This window comes from Artibeus jamaicensis, unplaced genomic scaffold, assembly GCF_021234435.1.
Source record: "Artibeus jamaicensis isolate MK-2021 breed Jamaican fruit bat unplaced genomic scaffold, CSHL_Jam_final contig_432, whole genome shotgun sequence".
Classification (NCBI taxonomy): Eukaryota; Metazoa; Chordata; class Mammalia; order Chiroptera; family Phyllostomidae; genus Artibeus; species Artibeus jamaicensis.
This window is the reverse complement of record NW_026521828.1, coordinates 12872890-12892727: the sequence shown is the minus strand read 5'-3', so window position 1 is coordinate 12892727 and position 19838 is coordinate 12872890. Positions and strand designations below refer to the sequence as shown.

The 19838-nt window shown below is 56.9% G+C and overlaps 1 protein-coding gene across 1 annotated transcript; it reads left to right on the top strand.

Moving 5' to 3' along the window:
- Nucleotides 1–1485: 1485 nt before the first annotated feature.
- On the top strand, nucleotides 1486–19092 carry SLC6A7 (solute carrier family 6 member 7). The gene is made up of 14 exons (XM_037161915.2): nucleotides 1486–1518; nucleotides 6109–6292; nucleotides 7949–8080; nucleotides 8233–8467; nucleotides 10174–10312; nucleotides 11766–11900; nucleotides 12754–12857; nucleotides 12967–13091; nucleotides 13729–13841; nucleotides 14062–14193; nucleotides 14640–14739; nucleotides 14943–15043; nucleotides 15617–15784; nucleotides 18070–19092. The coding sequence occupies exons 1-14, from the start codon at nucleotides 1486–1488 to the stop codon at nucleotides 18280–18282; spliced, it is 1914 nt and encodes a 637-aa protein (XP_037017810.2). The 3' UTR covers nucleotides 18283–19092.
- Nucleotides 19093–19838: the final 746 nt, after the last annotated feature.

The window sequence follows — 19838 nt, the reverse complement described above, 5'->3', positions numbered from 1 at the left end:
CAGGCTCACCAGACCCACACAGCCTTCTAAGAAGTCAGCCAGGCGAGGGCTCGTTGACGGCACACTTAACAGATGTGCAGTCCTGATGTCGCCACGGTCCTCCTGCTGGTGGACAGGAGCCCAGGCTCATGAGCTAAGTGACAGGTCATGACGACAACACAGGGGCTCTCATCCTGTCCCTTCTCCTTGCCCACACCTCCCTGTTTTACTTTCATCCCAAGAAAAAGAGGAGTGTTCAGGACCACCACTGGTCTGGAAGGTCTGCCAAGCCTGACTGTCCCTGGTGTCATTCACTAGCCTTGTGACCTTGAGTGAGTGACTTCCCCTTTCTGTGCTTCAGTTTCCTCATCTGTACGATAGGGGCAATACCACCTGTGTCTCCAGGTCACTGTGTCAAGGAAATAAGATCCTGTGCAGGATCTGGCACACTTTATTTTGTTTGTTTTTTAAAAAGATTTACTTATTTATTTTTAGAGAGAGGTAAAGGGAGGAAGAAAGAGAGGGAGAGAAACATTGATGTGAGTGAGAAATAGCGCAGGAACTTTTGCTTTGTGGGGTGAAACCCAACAAACCGAGACACACCAGTCAGGGCAGGGTTTGGCACACTTCAGGTGCTCAGTAAGTACTGATGGATTGGATGATTGGGCAAATATCTGACTAATGGTTGTTTTTCCTTTTTCGTAGGAATGGGCAACCCACAGTCTGTCAATAGATGTTAACTGAGCCCCTACTATGTGCCCAGCTCCATGCTAAAACTTTTCCATCACCATCTTCCTGAATTCCCCCCATCCTCATTAAGGGAATAAGATTCTTATGCCCATTTTCCAGATGAAGAAGTGGCAGTGCAGGGAGGTTAAGCAATGTGAGCAAGGTGTCACACAGCCAGGTGAGGAGGAACCAGGATGCTGGAACCCACCACTGGCTGTTAGTGTCCGCGTGCATAGCCTGCCTTCCTCGTTGCCCAGCTGGAGAGAGGCCTAAGAGAGGGCAAGTAATTTGCCCAAGGTCACACAGGAGACTGTCATCAAGGCCTCCAAACCTTCAAGGGTTTCGCTCGCAACCCCCACCCCCACCCCACTACTCCTTACGCGCTTGGCCCCTCCAATCACAGCTCTGCGCGAGGGGGCGCGCGTCCCCCCCACACCTCCACCCTTCAGCTGTCCATCTGTCTAGGTGTCTATGCAGGCGCAGCCGTGCACCCCTCCCCATCCTCTGGCCCTGCGTAAAGAGAGGCAAGCAAGCAGTCCGCAGCGCCCTACCGGTGCCCTACACCTGCGGCCGACAGGCGGCAGCGCCTGCGCTCGCGGCTCCCCCCACCCCAGCCCCACTCCCGCCGCCCCCCCCCCGCCCCCACCCCAAGCGGGTGCGCGGCAGCCGCTGGGGCAAAGACGCATTGCCGGCCGGCAGCACAGCTCCTGCTCTCTCACTGGCTCTCTGCGCTGAAGGGAAGCCGAGCCAGGAAGCCCCAGCAACCTGTCCATCAAGATGAAGAAGCTCCAGGGAGCTAAACTCCGAAAGGTAGGGCAGGAGGGCGGGCTAGGGACTCACCTGAGAAAGGGGTGCAGAGGCCCGCCCCCATCGAGGTCCTGGGAAGGTAGGGAGGGCACCTGGGTCCAGCTCAGAGCTCTGGTAGAAGCCAGGCTGAGCTGAATTGCACGGGGGGGGGGGGGGGGGGTCACTGGTCTGTGCCACCCCATACCACCCCACCCCCGTCTGAGGGTCGGGATGTAGTGTGATTGGGCCTGGGGTTCATTGCACCAGGTCCTACGAACAGGTGTCTGCAGCCCCAGGAGGCTGAAGGTAGGGGTAGCTGAGGCCAGGCACCCACCCCTCTCGATCCCCATCCATTTCCCCAGGGGCTGACGGGATGGGGGGCATGTGTGTTAGAATAACTGAGCACTAGCCTGGAACACGACAAATTTCAGGGTAATGGGTGGAGGTGTTGGTCCAGGCCTCCTCTGGGTACTCTTAAGCTGAAGTGGCCCCCGAGATCCAGCAGGGGTGCAGGCTTTCCTGCTGGTGCTCCCCACCACCTGCTTCCTCCCTACTCTGCTCCTCCTGGCAGCTGTAGTGTCCCTGCTAAGACCCCAGGCTGCCCCTAAGCAGGAGAAGGAGGCAAAGGCATGGAGTGAGGAACTTGGAGCCCTAAGGAATATGGGGGGGAGCTGGCAGGAGAGGGGCAGCCAAGTCCTGAGGCCCTGAGCCCAGACCTCGGCCCCCCCCCACCTGGTCCTGTGGGGTGGCCCTCTCAGCCAAGTGGTATGGGCATGGGGAGGAGAGTAGTGGGGCAAGTGTTCTGGCTTTTGGCTTAAAAGTAGCAGTCCCAGCCAAGGAGTCAGAACTCCAGGGTACTATTTCTGCAGGTGCCCCGTACTCAGTCTGTGGCAAGTCCATTCTGGAACCTGGACCATTGTCCGTCCATCCTCCGTGTCAGACAGCACCAGAGCAGGCTCCCCTGTCACAGGTGCTGCTTGTAGGGCCTGCTGTTATTGACCACACCCCTCTGCCATGGGCCTCCCCCATTTACTCAAGCTCTCTACCCTTGGGCAGCTGCATGGAACCACTGTGACTCGTGGGTCCTTATTCCTGACGTGAGTGACTTGTTAGGGTCATTTGTGGGTCTCTTGGGCTTCAGTTCTGCCTGGTTCTTTTCCATTCTCCTCCTCTCTTCCCTTTCCTCCCCCTTCCCGTAAGATCCCCTGCCCCTCGCTGCCACAGGGCCACACATTATGTAAATAGCCCTCTTTTGTGGAGCCTTATCTTATACAATCCCCCAACAATTCTGGAAGCTAGGGCTTATTATCCCACTTTATAGACTAGGAAACCAAGGCATAGAAGGGTGCAGCTTACTGCTTTCCTGAAGGTGGGCTCAGCAACCTAGTACCAGCAGAGCGACAGGAGGGGCCGCCTAGCCTCAGGTTACCCTGCCTTGGTCTGAAGGAGAGGGGGCAGGGAGGCAGGAAATGCCAGTTATCAGCAGTGAGCACTGGGCTCAGACTCAGGGGTCTGGGTCCTAGCTTTGCTCTGCCCTTGATTTACTGTTTGACCTTGGGCTCATCTCTTTCTGCCCCCGAAACTCAGTTTCCTCGTCTGCACAGTGATGAATCATTGTCTCTCTCACCCTGAAGAAGGTATGAGAGCCTTGGCTTGGGCAGTCCTGCCTCTCCCAGGCCCTAGTGCAGCTGGTAGTTTATATCTGCTGGTCCCTAAAAGAGGGGGTGCAGGTCTGCCAAACTCAGGTGTGTTCCTGTGTGACTCTGGGTGGGGAGTGGGGATATCAGGGGTGAGAACCTCACACCCAGGTGGAAACGTGAACTGACTCCTTAAGCTTCCGGCCCTGCCCCTGCTTCCCGATGTCTTCTGGCTGCTCCATCCTCTGTTCCAGCCTCCTGGGGTCCACTCCAGGGTGGGGGTTGAGGACTCCAGGTGGGCGTCTCATTGGCTCAGCTTTGTAGGACCCCAGCCCTTGCCCCAGGAGCAGAAACAGGCTTCCCTCTGATTGGAGAAGGAGGGGAACAGAGAACTGGCAGCATCCCGCTCTTGGAACTCTTGTCACCATGGAAACAGAGAGCTGGGACCGGCTCTGTGAACACAGAAAGGGCAGCAGCTTCTCAGGAGGGATCAGAGGAACCTCACTCCCGGGCCTTCCTGCCCAGCTGGCCTAGATGGGGATGGGGGATCCCTGGTGGACCGGTCTGCCTCACCCCCCAGCACCAGTGTCCGCTGGCCCTGCCCCATCCCTCCTGGAGCTTACCTAGGAGGGAGTGGTTCCAGACGGCTGCTGCTCACCCACCCGGTGAGGGAGCCTTGGGGGCAAGGGCATGAGGGGAAGGGGCAGGTTTCAGATGGGTCTGAGGGCCGCTGCTGCCCTAGCCCCCGCGTGCCCGAGGTCTCGGCTGAAGAACCGCCAGGCGCATAGTTGTTCCAACCCTGGGAGCCCAGTTACTTGAAAAGCAGCTTTTTCCTGCTTTTCATTGTTGCCACCATCACTCATAATCCGTCCAGGCTGCCCCAGTCCACAAGCCAGCCTCAGGCAGGACCACCCCCACTGTCGTCACTGTCACTGAGAATCAGGCCAACACTGTTTCTGCCACCAGAGCCCAATGTACCAACCCCGTCACCACAGCCAGACACCTCCAGTCCTGTGACTCCTGCACTCTTCACCCCAGCAATGCGCACATGACAAATCCTCGGCAAATCCTTCTCTGTTGCCGCCTGATCTGTGTATAGACACCTGCTTGCTCTGGTGCCAGGAAGGACAATTTTAGGAGAACGCACAAACCTGGTCGCAGCAATGTCCTGAGACCCTGGGCGTGAACTGGGTCTCGTCCTCGACCGCTGCACGTGTCCCCAGTGAAGTCTCTTTGGAGAACCTCGCCTCACAAATCAGAGCCGGAAGACTATTAGAGGGGGATTGTCCAGACCTGCACTCCCCAGGCGTATGCTAGCAGGCCACCTCCTTAAGACCCTTTTCTTAAACAGGACTGGGAAACACTGTCTACACCAGCCCCTGTTTCGAGAATCACAGTGCTTATTGGGCCATTAAAGGACCCCGATGAGTCCTGTAAGAAAGAACCCTGTTTTACCTCGTGTTAACCCAGCTTTCCCCGAACTCCTCTGAATCAAGAATCCTTTGTTCCTCTGAACATCCCAAAGGGTATGTTTTTGGAGACACTGACCTATCCAATCTCCACAGTGTCCAGATGGGGAAACTCTTCTGAGGCTCAGAAGACTGGTTCCCAAAGTCTTACAGTGAATTGGCACAGACATGGGACCAGAGTTGTGGTCCCCCGACTCCCAGTCCGGTGGAGTCACTGTCCCCCCAACCATTCCTCAGCAGGCAGCAGGCAGTCCTGTCCCTTCTCTCTGAAAACCCTGGACGTCATTTGACAATTTGCCTTCTTTGCAATTCCATCTTTTTCTGCCATAAGGTGAGACTTACAGAGGCAACGGGAGAGGTATGGCTCCCCCTTTCTCCTGACTCATTCCTGCAGTCACTTCTAGAAGCTGCGGTCTGAGTTTTAGGTGCCATCCTAGGACCTTTGGTATTCTTTCCAGGCCCTAAGCCCAGACAGCCCATGGCTCACATCGCTCAGGGCCAAGATTCCAAGCAGCTGATCAATCTCTTAGCCCCGGCCTGAAGGGAGAATGCCCATGGACATCCCCACCCTCTTTGAGTCACAGGAGGGGGGGCCCTTCGGGACAGCTGGCCTCCTCTCGCCTCTACACACACATCTGTCCACCAGTGACAGCAAGATTATGACTTCGTGAGACAGATCTGTGTTTAAGTAGCAGCCTCCTGCCCAGGAACTAAAATGCACAGCCTCTGTAGGCTCCTTGAACATAAATCTAATCCCCCCTCCGGAGGAGCCCAGGGTCCCTCCCAGCCCTCTCCTCTTTTGCTCAGGGATCCCAGCTTCTTCCTCTTGTCCTCACGTAACCGCTTTTCCTGAACAACCTCCAGTTTGGCCACCTGCCCTTCGGACACGCTCCAAACTGTCTGTGTCTGTCTTAGATGATGGTGCCCAGAGGGGAGGAGCAAAACTTCAGTGCTGGTGTTTGGAGACATGGGCTTGGACGTGGGCAAGCTCTGGGCTCAAGACCCAGTTCTCCCCCTGGCCAGCCTTGTAAAAACCTCAGGTGTGTTAGGGCTTCTCTTCGACCCTTGGTTTTCCCCGTCGTTAAATTGGAACTTAGATGAACACTTAGCTCACAGGGAAGAATGAAATCAGGTAATGTGAGTGAAAATGTTGAGCGCACCAAGCACATGTAAGTGCTCAATACATGGTGACTATCGTTAAGATTGTTGTCATCATCTTCAAAACAGGACCGTGCCTCGATTTCACCTCTGTGTTAGCCAAACTAAGAGCGAGGTAGCTTTGTTAGTGCCTGAGCCACCCTGCTGGTCTCATGAGTTTGCTGTTACCTAAAATCTCAAGGAGTTCCTGAATGTGGACTGTGTTCAGCCAGCTGACAGAAATTGATCGTCGGAACCAACAGACTATCTTTCCTGTAGCCCTAGTCAAGTCCATATACTTGTATTGGTGGTCACAGTTCCAACCTGACCTCACCTTTCTCCTCCACCCTTTTGGTCTCTCTTATTGGCAGCCCATCACCCCAGACCTGCTGATGACCCCCAGTGACCAGGGTGATGTAGACCTGGATGTGGACTTTGCTGCAGACAGGGGGAACTGGACGGGCAAGCTGGACTTCCTGCTGTCCTGCATTGGCTACTGCGTGGGCCTGGGGAATGTCTGGCGTTTCCCCTACCGAGCCTACACCAACGGAGGAGGTATGGGCCTGAGCTCGCTGCCAGGTGATCGACAGCGCTCTGGGTGGATTGAGGTTTGAAGTGGCCTTAGCCACCGTCTCCTCTCTGACCTTGAACAGAATTAATTGAAAGTGGTTTCATAGCAACCTGGGGCTGGAAAGAGGGAGCTCACCTGCCTTGTCCCTTTTCATCACCCAGGCCCCCCTCCCTCCATCGGTCCCAGTGTGAGTACCCACACAGTGAGTCCTAAGCACTGGGACTTCCTGGGCCCCGAGCGATGGGCAGGGGGCTGCCTCTGCTTCATGGTAAAGAGCTGTATCTGCCTGTCGGTGATCACTGAGCTCTCAATATTCTCCCCACCTCCACCCCTCCCTCGCCTCCTCCAAAACCTTGTTCTATCAATAATTCCTGCTCGTGAATCTTCAATCTGTCTTCTGCTCCTGGTTCCTTCCATTGTGACTGCAAATACAGAGTCTCCAGTCTTAAACAGATTCTCGGATGTCCCTGCTTTTCCATCAAGTGACCCTTCTAAGTCTTATTAACTAGATGGGGTTGAACACTCACCATCTGCCAGTTCTGGGCTTGGGGTCTCCACGCCTGTCTCAATTAACCCTGATGGCAGCCCTCCCAGGTGAGCACCGTTGTTCTGATGAGGAGGCCCGAGCTTGGAGAGGCCTGGTTCCTTGCCCAAGGTCACACAGTGGCCAACCCAACAGCCCACATGGGACTGTCTTCTGCAGAACCAATGCACACCCACCAGCACGCCTTATCTCTTCCACCTCTACCAAACTTGTGAAAGAAGTGCCTGTTGGCAGGGAGACAGAAATCCAAATAAAACTAGATGAAGCAAGGACAGATGGGCCAATGCGGCTGGGAAGTGCAGGGCTGGAGCTGGCCTCTAAGCTCCAGACACTTCGCAACACCCGCCGTTCTCTCTGTTCCATCAGCACCCCCCCCCACTTCCTGACTCGTTCCCTCTGTATGCTGACCTCATTTTTTCCTGGGACAGGCTTCATCTTTACAGTTGGGGTGGCCAGAGACAACTCTGGAATGACTTCCTTCTCAGAACTGCTGTCTCTGAATAAATCTACTTAGAATTCCAGGGATGGTCTCTAATTGGCCTGACCTGAGATCTGTGCCCCTCGGGAGGTGGGCAGGGGTTGACTGGTATGACTGCAGCCCCTCCAGAGTCATATGGTGGTAGGAAGGTTCTCTAAAGGAGTCGGCTGCCAATATGAGAAGAAAGGGGGAAGGGATGTCGGGCACATGGGACCACAGGTGGCAGCCGTGAGCATCTGGGGCGGCACGACGGGGAAGGGAAAGGCAGGGAGATCGGAGGGTTGACTTCTACACTGAGGAGTTTGTACTTTCTTCAACAGGGAACTCACTCATTCATTCAGTCATCCGTTCATTCACTTACTCAGTGTCTGCTCTGAGCCCAGCCCTGGTCTGGGCACTGGGGCTACAGAGGTGAGTGAATCCCCTCCACCCTCTCCTTGGCCCTCAGTGATTGGTGGTTAAAAAGGAAGAAGACGAAGAAGACAGCCCCGAGCCACAGGAGAAATTCTCCCTCAGGTCACAGGTGGTGGCCACTGGTCAGGGAGGGGCAGGGCCGGAGCTGAGCCTTGGGGAGGCCGGCCCACTGAGGCCCTGCCCCCCCCCCCATTCCCCCCACAGGCGCCTTCCTCGTGCCCTACTTCCTCATGCTGGCAGTCTGTGGCATCCCCCTCTTCTTCCTCGAGCTCTCCCTGGGCCAGTTCTCCAGCCTGGGGCCCCTGGCCGTCTGGAAGATCAGCCCCCTCTTCAAAGGTGAGGCCTCTGTGGCACCTGGGGTGCTTTGGGCCTGGGGGAGGCAGGGCAGTTGCCCCTGGAAACCTCCAGAAAGGGCTGGCCTCACAGAGGAGACACAGCCTCACCCGCAGGAAGCGTTGGCCTGAGGCAGCGCCCGTCCCCCGTGCCAGGTGCCGGCGCGGCCATGCTGCTCATCGTGGGCCTGGTGGCCATCTACTACAACATGATCATCGCCTACGTCCTCTTCTACCTCTTCGCCTCCCTCACCAGCGACCTGCCCTGGCAGCACTGTGGCAACTGGTGGAACACGGACCTCTGCCTGGAGCACAGAGGCTCCAAGGACGGCAACGGGGTCCTGCCCCTCAACCTCACCGGCACTGTCAGCCCCAGCGAGGAGTACTGGAGGTCTGGGGGCCCAGGCCCCGTGGGTCGGGGGAGGGTGGGAATGAACCCGTGTCCCCCAGGGGCCCGGCATGTACCACAGAGCAGCTGGTGTCCGGTGGACTCTGGGTTCTAATCCCAGCTCTTCACCTGACCAGCTCTGCAACCTTGAGGAATGTATTTGGCTTCAGATGCCTTATCTTTAGAGTGGATACGATGACAGTGTTTCAGACGGTTGCCATGAGGATGAGAGAAAAGAAGGCACGTAAACTTCTCCATCCAGCCTGGTGGGCGGCAAGTGCTCGGTCAATGCCAGCTGATGATAATGATGGTGATGATGATGATAACAATAATGGTAACCTTTTGGAGCCTCAGCTCCCACCTCTGTAAGAGGGGATGACAATAGTCCCTACTTTATAGGATGTCATCCAGCCAGTCACTCATGTATTTATTTGTCCTCTAAGTATTAATTAATACTTACTGAGCAACGACTGTCGTTAGTAGGTAAAGAACGTAACATCAGCCAGGACCACGTAGTAAGGACCCTCTCTGATTGGCTTAGTAGGAGGGAAAAGACTATGGTAGAGGGAGGGACTGCTGTGAGGTTCACACAGGTAATGCAGGGAAGACCCTGCCACGGAGCCAGGCAGCTTGCGAGCCCCCATGAGTGGCAGGTGCAGGACGTCACTGCCCATCAGCCTGTCCCAAAGCCCCACTTGTAGCTGAGAAAACTGAGAGGCTGGCCCAGTACTTGGTGGAAAAGGCCGTCCTGGAACCAAGGAACCCTGATTCTTGATCCTGTTCTGGAACATTCCTGAGTGGCCTGGTCTCTGGGTAGGGACCATTGACGGACCAAAGGACCGTTGGCAGACCAGACACCCCCAAATCTTCACTTGCCAAGGGCTGCTCTTGGGAATCTTCCCCCAAGTGGACCCCATGTCTTGACATATTTTAGTCTCCAACCTACATTTATCAGCCAGTTCATCTATTTATCTGTCTAAAGTCCATCCAAAGTGTGTATACCTGCCAAGGAGTATGTCTGACCAGTGGGAAAGGATGAGCTTGGGTCTGCAGCGTAAAAGCCAAAAGACGTGCAGAGTCCAGCAGCTGCTGGGGTCTCCACAGAAACAGCACAACCCCCTGCCTCAGTGGGAGCGCGGGCAGAAAGCAGGCGGTACTCTCACAAGGCTTCAGCAAAGGGAGTTTATGGGGGGACTTTACAGAGGTGAGGCAATGCACACAGAGAGGTGAGGCATCGGGACTTAGCTAGAGGGCCTGGCCGTCACCCCCCTGAGCTAAGGGGGCAAGTGGAGGGACTGGGGGTAGTGAAACCAGACAGGTTTGGAGCCTTGGAGGAAAGGCTGCCCAGTACGATCTTGCTGTGGAAGAAGGAAGTCACAGCCGCGCCTGCTGATGGTGTGCTTGCACTCACCTGTGCATAGGCCCATGGACGTGTGTGTGTGCAAATACCCCAGCCCCTCACTCCTCCCAGCCCCCAGTCTCCTGCCGCTGCCTCTCACTAGCCCAAACCCAAACGGGAATGGAGTGTGAAGGCAACCTGGGCCAGGGGTCTGTGCAGATGAGCCTCCTGGATGCAGAGCTGGGCAGAGGGCAGACCGGAATCAAATGGAAACTAGCCAGGACTGCCTCACGGGCTGGCCATGGCTTTCCTCCCATCAGTGGAGCATGGTAGTATGACCAGAGGACACTGAGACCTTCGTCTCCCACAGCCGATATGTCCTCCACATCCAAGGCAGCCAGGGCATCAGCAGCCCTGGGGAGATCCGCTGGAACCTCTGCCTCTGCCTGCTGCTCGCCTGGGTCATCGTGTTCCTCTGTATCCTCAAGGGTGTGAAGTCCTCAGGCAAGGTGAGGCCTTGGGGCCAAGAGGCCTGAGGGGCTGGGAGGGGCGAGGACTTCCTGGAGGAGGCAGGACTTCCTGGAGGAGGCAGGGTGTGGACTGAACCTAAGAGGATGAGTAGACTTCAACTGGGAAGAGGGGAAGGGAAAGGGCATGGAGCTGGGGATGGAAGGGGACACTGCCCAAAGATATGGAGGTAAGGATGGCAATGGCTAGGCTAGTTCGCTAGAGTAGAAACTTGCCAAGGGCAGGACCTATCTGTTATTCAAGTTTGTATACTTATCCAGTACTTGGCACTCTGAAAGGGCTCAGCAGGTATTCTTGAATGCTTTGAGGGTGGTTATATGAGTCAGAGTTCTTTGAGATGCCAGTGACCAGAACCCAGTTATCGCTCTCAATTGGAAAGTCCAGAGTGTGTGCTTCAGGCATGGCTGGATCTAGGGCTTCAATTAATATTAGGAATGTGGTTCTCACAGCCTCTCAGCAGTGCTTTCCTCTAGAGTGGCTTCCTTCTCAGGCTTCATTCTTCATGCAGTTGTCCCAGTAGCTCTGGGCTGCACTGTACCTGCTTAGGGAAGGATTCTCCCTTTCCCCAGTTTGCAAAATCCTACAGTTGAGTCCCACTGGGTAAGCTGGGTTGCAGTACCAATCCCTGAAACAGTTACTGTGGCCAGGAGGATGGAGTGCAGGTCCTGGGTCCCGGGCCCACGCCCGGAGCTGAGAATGAAGTTAGGACAGGTAGGAAAAGTCAAGGAACTCTTATCCAAAGAAGATCAAGGAGATATTGAGCTGACAAAGCCACAGGTGTCCACTTCAGGTTATAAAGGGCAGGAGGGCCATAAAGCCGTTTCAGAAGGACTTGGAACCCTGAATGGTTTACTTAATCATTTATAAGTGAGAACTTGTCCCTCTGCAAAGTGCTCAGAAGTGTTGTCCACTTGGAAGAGAACCAATTCAAAGCCGGAGAAGAAAGCATTTAGAAAGAAGGGAGAAGTAATCATAGCGCGAGCTGAGGGAGTGAGGAGCCAAGACTCAGTGGTGTCTGCTGAGGGTGTGGCTGGAGGTTTGGAAATGGGCAGAGAGAAGTCAGAGGGGAGACTGGGAATGCGCAATGTCTGAGGGTCATGCTGGCTGATGACCACATGGGGTGCGTCTGCTGGGGACAGTGGGCGTGCGGGGCAGGAGGCTCTTCTACCCTCAGGGGAGGGGCGACAGTGGCCTGGACTGGGCAGCAGGGGAGCTGGAGGGAGCGGATAGTTTGGGGACTGCCTTGGTAAGCGGTGACAGGACTTTGTGGATGGGATCAGTGTGTGGAGGGCAAGGAGGAGGAAGGGGGGGAGGGAAAAAGAAGCGTCATGGGTTGATGACTGTTCTCGGCTTGGGAGTAAGATGGGGATTTCTAGAGGAGGAGAAGGGTAGAGGAAGTCACCCAGCCTCCTGTCCCCACTTACCGACTCTCAGGTGGTGTATTTCACGGCCACGTTCCCCTACCTCATCCTGGTCATGCTGCTGGTCCGCGGGGTGACCCTCCCAGGGGCCTGGAAGGGCATCCAGTTCTATCTCACCCCCCAGTTCCACCACCTCTTGTCTTCCAAGGTAGGGCCCTCGGGGCTGGGGTGCAGAGGCGGGGTCAGGCCTGAGCCGGGGAGTGGAAACAGGGTTCCCTGGGGAAGAGAGTGGGCAGGGGGTAGCAACCCCTGATATGGTGAGCCCCCAGGACCAGGCACTGTCTTTTTCATTAATTGTTCTTGATGATGCTACGAAGTAAACCATATCCTCCCATTTTACAGATGAAAAAACAGAGGCCCGAGAGTCAGAGATCAGCTTTCACTCATGAAGCCAGAAAGTGGCAGAGCTGGGATTCTAACCCAGATCTGTCTGAGCCCAGACCCCACGGAGGGCCTGAGGAGTAGTAACAGCCACAAGAGCGGTGCTGACAGCTGCCATTGCCCCTTCATTGACAGATGACTATGCCTGGCCCCACTCCTAGCACTTTGCATATGTGTGGTCGTTTAACCCTGCCACCGCTCTGTTCCAGATAGGTGAGGTGGCTTGCCCAGGCTCTATGACTAGAGAGCGTTAGAGCTGTGGCCCAGACCCAGGTCCCTCTGCCTCTGAGAAGGAAGTACAGGGGCTACATGGGCTTCTCATCCATGTGAATTTACTGAAAAACTTAGATAAGGAACTACATCCTTCAGAATGAGACCAAGCTTAGAGCTTACCTTCTAGGTCCTAGCTGGGGAAACTGAGGCCCAGAGAGGCAGACGGTAGGCGCGGAAGCTGGGCTTGCTCCCAGCCTACGTCACTTGTGAGCCAGGCCCCGCCCCCACACCGTCCCCGGACCTGCCGGCCTGCTGCCCGCATCCTCTCCCTCCTGTCTCCTGGCCCTCTGGTACCATGCTGTGCCAGCCGCTTCTCTTTGCCCCTGTCTGCATCCTTCCTGCCGCAGGTGTGGATCGAAGCTGCCCTTCAGATCTTCTACTCCCTGGGTGTGGGTTTTGGGGGTCTCCTCACCTTTGCCTCCTACAACACGTTCCACCAGAACATCTATCGGTCAGTGCAGCCTGCTGGACCCCAGGGCCGGAGCCGGGAGGAGAGAGGCTAGCCGGTGAGGGCTTGTGGGGTGAGGCTCACTGGCCTGCGCCTGGCCTCCCCCCTGCAGAGACACTTTCATCGTTACTCTGGGCAACGCCGTCACCAGCATCCTGGCCGGCTTCGCCATCTTCTCCGTGCTGGGCTACATGTCTCAGGAGCTGGGTGTGCCCGTCGACCAAGTTGCCAAAGCAGGTGGGCAGGCTGCCGGCCCTGGTGGGCGAGGGCCCTGGCGTGTGTCAGGGGCTGGGGAAGCGAGCCTATGTGGGGCCCAGCGAGGCTGTGGATGGGTGTGTTGAGTGTGTATGTGCATGTGCACACAAATTAACATGTCTTAGCTGGTCTCTGGATGGCTGTGTGCAAATGAGTGTGCTTGACCTCTGTCTGGAGATAAATGAAGTTCTGTGTGAGACTGTCTTATGTTTAATCCCATCTTAGTAACTCACCTTGCTTGTCTAAATGAATCATGTGCTGTACTGAGATATCTGTGTGCAAGTGAATCGGTGTGAGTGATGGTGTGCTTTAACTATGTGTGTTAGTGGGGTTGTTTGTGCAAGTGGTTGTGTGCGTAAGCGTACTCAACTGAGGTGTATCTGGGTCTCCTGTTTATTCATGTACTCATTGTTGGTGCATTTATTTTATCAACTTCTGTTTGCTGAGCACTGAGGGTATGCTGGCCTGTGTCCTAGGAGACCAGAGAGTATCAGAGGTGTGCAGTGAGTGGGCACCTTGGGGTTTGCCCAAGTGCATGTAAGCGACCATGTGTGTCTGAGCGTGTGTGTGGGGCCTGCCGAGTGCCCCAGGCTGCTGACCCCGTGTGCCCTTGGCCCAGGCCCTGGCCTGGCCTTTGTTGTCTACCCACAGGCCATGACCATGCTGCCTCTGTCCCCCTTCTGGTCCTTTCTCTTCTTCTTCATGCTGCTGACTCTTGGTTTGGACAGTCAGGTGAGCCTTGTGGTGCCTCATGGTGTGTGTGATGTGGGTGTGCTGTGGGCATCTCTGTGTGTGGGATGTGTACCTGTGTGTGTCTGTGTGCGATGTCTATGTGTGATGTGTGTTTCTGTGTGCGTGTTTGTGTATCTCTGGTGTGTGATGTTTGTGTGTGTGTATCTGTGAGTGCGTGTGTGGTGGAGGCACAACTCTGACCTTCCCCCTGCCACTCCAGTTTGCCTTTCTGGAGACCATTGTGACAGCGGTGACAGATGAGTTCCCATACTACCTGCGACCCAAGAAAGCCGTGTTCTCAGGGCTCATCTGTGTGGCCATGTACCTGATGGGGCTGGTCCTCACCACAGACGTGAGTGGCTTTGCAGGGCAGGTGGCTGGGAGGCGAGGCTGGGAGGATACCTGCAGCAATGTCCGTGGCCAGGCTGTGCATTCCCCAAGCCACCCATTTCCTTGGACACCTTTGGGAGGGACCTAGACCACCCCAGACCCTCTCTTCCAAGGGCCAGCTTGGTCTGTGACCCAGAGTCCTAGCTTTGGAGTCTGAAAGACCTGAGTTCAAGCCTGGCTCCTGAACTTGCCGAACAAGCTCACAACAAGTGGCTTCTCCTCCCTGCACCTGCTTTCCCGTCAGCAGAATGGGGTCTGCACCTAGGTTGCTGTGAGACTCAGAGAAGGTGATGCGTATGGAGGGCCCGGCAGGTGGACAGCCCCACGCTGTCAGCAGCTTGCTCAAGGGGCTGCAGCAGGGAGCCAGGCTGTGGGGAAGGGACCCCAGAGTTGTGACTTGTATTCCAGGGGGGCATGTACTGGCTGGTCCTTCTAGACGATTACAGCGCCAGCTTCGGTCTAATGGTGGTGGTGATTACCACGTGCCTCGCTGTCACCCGGGTATATGGTGAGAGGGGCTGGGGAGAGGTGGAGACGAGGCTGGGAGAGGGGGGAGTGGGAGAGGGGAGTTTACCCTGGAGCCCCCCCAGCAACTGGATCCCTGGTCCCAAGGGCCAGGGTTTCTGGTGGGGGCCGTTGGGGTGGAGGAGAGGCTGCTGGGTGTGGGCGGGGCCTGTGGGTGGGGCCATCCTCCTCTCCTCCCCTGTTCAGGCATCCAGAGGTTCTGCCGGGACATCCACATGATGCTGGGCTTCAAGCCAGGCCTCTACTTCAGGGCCTGCTGGCTGTTCCTGTCTCCAGCCACGCTCCTGGTAACTGGGCTTGGGGGAGGGCTGCTGTCTGGGCGCCCAGGGCCAAGAGCAGGGCTCCTCTGGGCATTCAGTGTGGTAGGGCTTCCCTGACCCAGAGCGGACTTCTGTCAGAGTCTCGAGGTGGGCTGGGCCCCAGGATCAGCTCTGCACCCCTTCCCCTTGATGCCCCCACTTTGGTGTCCGTGCTCGGCCTAGTCCTGCATTTGGTTGGCAAAGTGAGTGGGGCTGCCTCAGGCCTCAGGCACTAGGGAGGCCTAATGTTTCCCTCTCTCAGCCTTGGGCTTGGAGCAGGTCAGGGATAGATCGTCTCAGAAATTAGGGTGCTTTAGAGCTGGGCTGTCTCAGGGCTAAGCTTTGGGTGAGCTCAGAGCAGAGCTAGCTCAGGCCTTGCCAAAGCTCCAAAACAAGCATGAACCATCTCAGGCTCTGATACCTCTTAGGACTGGGCTGTCTCAGACACTGGCTGTCTCTGGGCTGGGCTTCCTCGGACCTAAGGTAGCTCAGACCTGGGCTATCCTGAGCCCTGGGGCCAGCCCAAGGCCCACTGTGATGCTGGGAGCCCCCTACCTGCAGGCCCTGCTGGTGTATAGCATCATCAAGTACCAGCCCTCAGAGTATGGCAGCTACCGCTTCCCAGCCTGGGCAGAGTTGCTGGGCATCCTGATGGGCCTGCTGTCCTGCCTCCTGATCCCAGCAGGCATGCTGGTGGCTGTGCTTCGAGAGGAGGGCTCACTCTGGGAGGTAAGTCAGCTGCACCCCTGCCCACCCCCAGCCTTCCCAACCTGTGGCCTGGCCCTGGACCATCTGCTGAAACAGAAAACATTTGTACCAACACCATACCCAGGGCCTTGCAGGCTTCTTTGAAGAGCAGTTTTTCTAACCAGTAGCCTGAGCTATGCATCAGCTCAGACCCACTGGGGCTGAGATAGGCAGGGCAGGCCTGCCCTCATATCACACAGGGCCACCGGGGGCGCTCAGTCCAAAGCAGACCAGTGTCAGTCAATGCCTGCTTGTCATGGGGAGAAGACAAGGGACCCAAGGCCCCATGGTGAGTAAGGCAGGGGTGAGGATTTGAACTGTGGTCACCAGCCCAGAGCTTTCCTTTGGAACTCAAGGTCAGACGGCAGCACTGGGGACCCCCAGGCAGTGGGCTGTCACCCTCCTCCTGTGTCCGGGAGCCCCGCTGTGGCCCCCAGGTGACCTGGGAAAGGGATGACAGCGTGAGCCCGCCTCATGGCCAGGGCTTTGTGGAGACACCCGCAGGGATCTGCAAGGGGAGTAGTGACCTTTTGTGGGCTTGCTGTAATGCCGTGATCACAGAGCGATCCTGCCCTCTCTGAGCCTCAGGGTCCCTTCTTTAAATAGAGCCCTTCACCTCTCAGGCCATGGGTGTGGAGTCCTCTGGTGGCAGGAAGCTGTCATCATGAGCAGAGCTGAATGAGCCTGCTGGCCCCAGAGACAGCCCGGGGACCCCCTCCTACCCCTACATCCTATCAGATGTGCGTGGGATCCAGCTAGTACTGCCTCATGAGAGCTGATTATTAAATATTCAGGAATGTTGTTAGCTAGTTATTAAACCATTCATAGCTTGAGGATGACACTGGTGGGAATATTTGTACCATTGAAATCGGCTGTGAGTCAGGCCTCCTGTACCCTGCGACCCCTCCCCAGCCTGCTGCCAGCCCACTACTGCCCCCACTCTCCACACGGCTCCAGTGGCCCTCAGCTGCCCCTCACCCACCTTCACGTCTCCACTGGGACAGGCGCTCAGAAGTGGGTTGTAGCCACTTCTCTGAGTAGTCCAGACACTACTCTGCCTCCAACTGAACCTCAGAAGCCCCACCTGTGCTGTTTGTCTCCTTGTCTGAGAGCCAGGTGTCTGAAAAGGGGAGGAGGAAGAGGGGCTGCTCAGGGTGAGGGGCTCCACCCCCCAGGAAGCCCATGGTTCCCAAGCCTTGCTGTGCCACCTGACTGCTCCGCCGCCCCAGCTGCTCACGGCCGGTTGGAGAGGCGTGTTGTTGGGGGTAGTGAGCACTGCAGGGGAGCCATTGCCCAGCTCCAGAGCTCCACATTGGGGGACCAGTGCTTCCAGTACCGGTGGAGACCCAATCACATGGACAATGGGATCAGTATCAAAATCTAAGGAGAGAACATTCCAGGCAGGACAGTGCAAAGGCCCGAGGCAGGAGGGGCTGGCATGTTTGAGGACAGCAAAGAGGTCAGCGTGACTGGATCAGAGAGGGTGGAGCGAGAGTGGCAGGAGCTGAGGTCAGGGAGGTAGACCGGGGCCAGCGCCGCGAGGCCATGGTGAGCCCTTAGGATTTCATTCCAAGTGAGATGACAAGCCCTTGGCAGGTTTCTGAGCAGTGAGGTCTCATGGTCTTCAAAGATTCTATCTGCTAGGCCCTGGGCCAGGGGTACTGCACACATTCTCTCCCATGAATCCGCACCCCGCGGTCTCCACTTAATGTGGGTTGTGTTTCCTCCTTGAAGGGTCTGGGGCAGGGCAGATGGCTTGGGGGTGTGGTTTGAGGAAGCAGGAACCCCAGAGTGTGTGGGCTTAGTCATTATTTTAGTCGGCTGCCTCCTTCCATGGAAACTGGGGCTCCAAGAGAGAAGGGTCAGACATCAGAGTCGGAATGAGGCCAGAGGCCAGAGGCCAGAGACTGGGAAGGTCAGCGGTAATCGCACCTCAGTTTTCCCAGTGCGTGGCTCCATAGGACTCAGCTCCAGAGTGGGCTCCTGCACTGGCTGCCACGTGATCATACCCACAGCCACCGCTCGCTGGGCTTCACTCAGATCCCGGCACCCTGCACAGCCCTAACTCAGCCTCATGGGTCCTGAGTTACAGACAAGGAAACAGCTTAGATGCTCTGCCCGAAGGCCACCCAGCCCATGAGTGGCTGAGCAGGAATCTCGTACAGGCATGTGATGCCGTCCCTGGGAAGGTCTCTGCCAGGTGTCCAGCCCCAGGAAGCTCTCCTGGAGCACGACCTGTGTTCACTGCCGTCTTTGCTCTGTCGCAGAGGCTCCAGCAGGCCAGCCGGCCGGCCATGGACTGGGGCCCATCGCTGGAGGAAAACCGGACAGGCATGTACGTGGCCACGCTGGCTGGGAGCCAGTCGCCCAAGCCATTGATGGTGCACATGCGCAAGTACGGGGGCATCACCAGCTTCGAGAACACCGCCATCGAGGTAGACCGAGAGATTGCCGAGGAGGAGGAGGAGTCTATGATGTGAGGAAGGAAGCAGGGGGACTGGAGGCCCCGCCCCCGTGCGAAGGCAGCCATGCCCTCTGGGGTTCTGGGAGGCCTGAGGCTTTGGGAGGTTGCCATGGTGATGGCCTCTGCCTTTCCTGAAATCTGTCCCCCCTTCATGTGCGTGCACACACACACACTCACACACACACATTAGAAAGCTGAGAATGATCTGGCTCAGCCCTCACTTCACAGGCAGAGAAACTGAGGCCAGGGAGGAAGACTTGCCTGAGGTCTCACAGCAGAGGAGGCTGAAGGCTGGGCCTCCTGACCAGCCAGGTCCCTTCCCCACAGGGCAGCTGCCACCACACTCCCATCTGTGTGCAGGGCCCAGGCCCCTTCCTTTTCTCAGGGAGCCTGTCCTCCACCCTCATCACAGCCAGAATCTTGAGCTGGACAGGGACACTCAGGGCGTCTTGAGCCCTACCAGGCCCCAGGCATTAAGGGTTAGCAAGTCAAGATGGGGAATGACCCTGTGGGTTCAGGTGCTCCACCAGGTTATCTGAAGGAGGTGAGACCTGAGGGCTCTGGGGAACCGGCAAGTTTGGAAAAGGAGGAAGAGGAGAAAAGGGTGGGTGGGGAAGGCCTCTGGGTAAGGGGCAGACCCAGCCAAGGCCTGGGTCCGACTGTAGCCTCTTCCTCCTCCCCTGGGGCCAGGAGGAGGCTGCCAGCCTGGGCCAGAGACCAAGGGCTGGAGCAGGAAGAGTAGAGGGAGGAGCAGTCACCAGGTTACAGCAGGGGGCAAGGAGGAATGCAAACTACTGGGGAGGGGGAGCCAGGGACATGGGCTGGGCAGGGGACCTGCATGATCTGTTTGTGCTTTAGATAGAATGTTGTTCTGGGTCAGTGTGCAGGGTAGACTAGGGGGGACAGGGTGGAGGAGAGGGGCCTGTGGAGAGCAAGAGGGCCTGGGGTAATGGAGGTGGGGGTAGGGAAAGCAGAGGGACCTCTGTGTAGGGAGCCCTGGACATGACAACCACAGAGGGGAGAGATGCCCGACACACACAAGCTATGGAGATGGGAATGAGGGGCTATAACCAAGACCCAGGGCTCCTCTCTTCCCTTTTGCCTTGTCCTGGTGGTCCTCACTATATGCCCCAGCTCTGGGCACTGCTAGAAAATTGGCCTTGGCTGTGGATGACCAGGGCAACTAGGAAACTCGGAGATGGCCCACACACATGGCTGCCTGGTCTCGCTGCTGCCCACTCTGCTCCAGGACCTGTGGGGCCCTGGGCCCCGGCACGAGGGTGGGGGAGACAGAGAGCAGAGGGCAGCTGACCGCCCCCAGGCCTGGGGTCCCTCCCTCCCTGAGAGATGAGGGTGGGGCGTGAACGCCCCCCCGAGCAGGTCTGCCGCTGCATGTGGGGAGCTCCAGTGCAGCTACGCCAGCCTCTGCGCCGCTCTCCCTCCTGGCGTCTCCCAACCCATCTGTGTTCTGCCGGTTTATTGTTAATAAAACCCAATGAGGTCATCCTGCTTACCCTGTCTCCTCACTGCTGAGAGCCACGAGGTGGGCAGCACAGGGCGTTCCCACTCCCG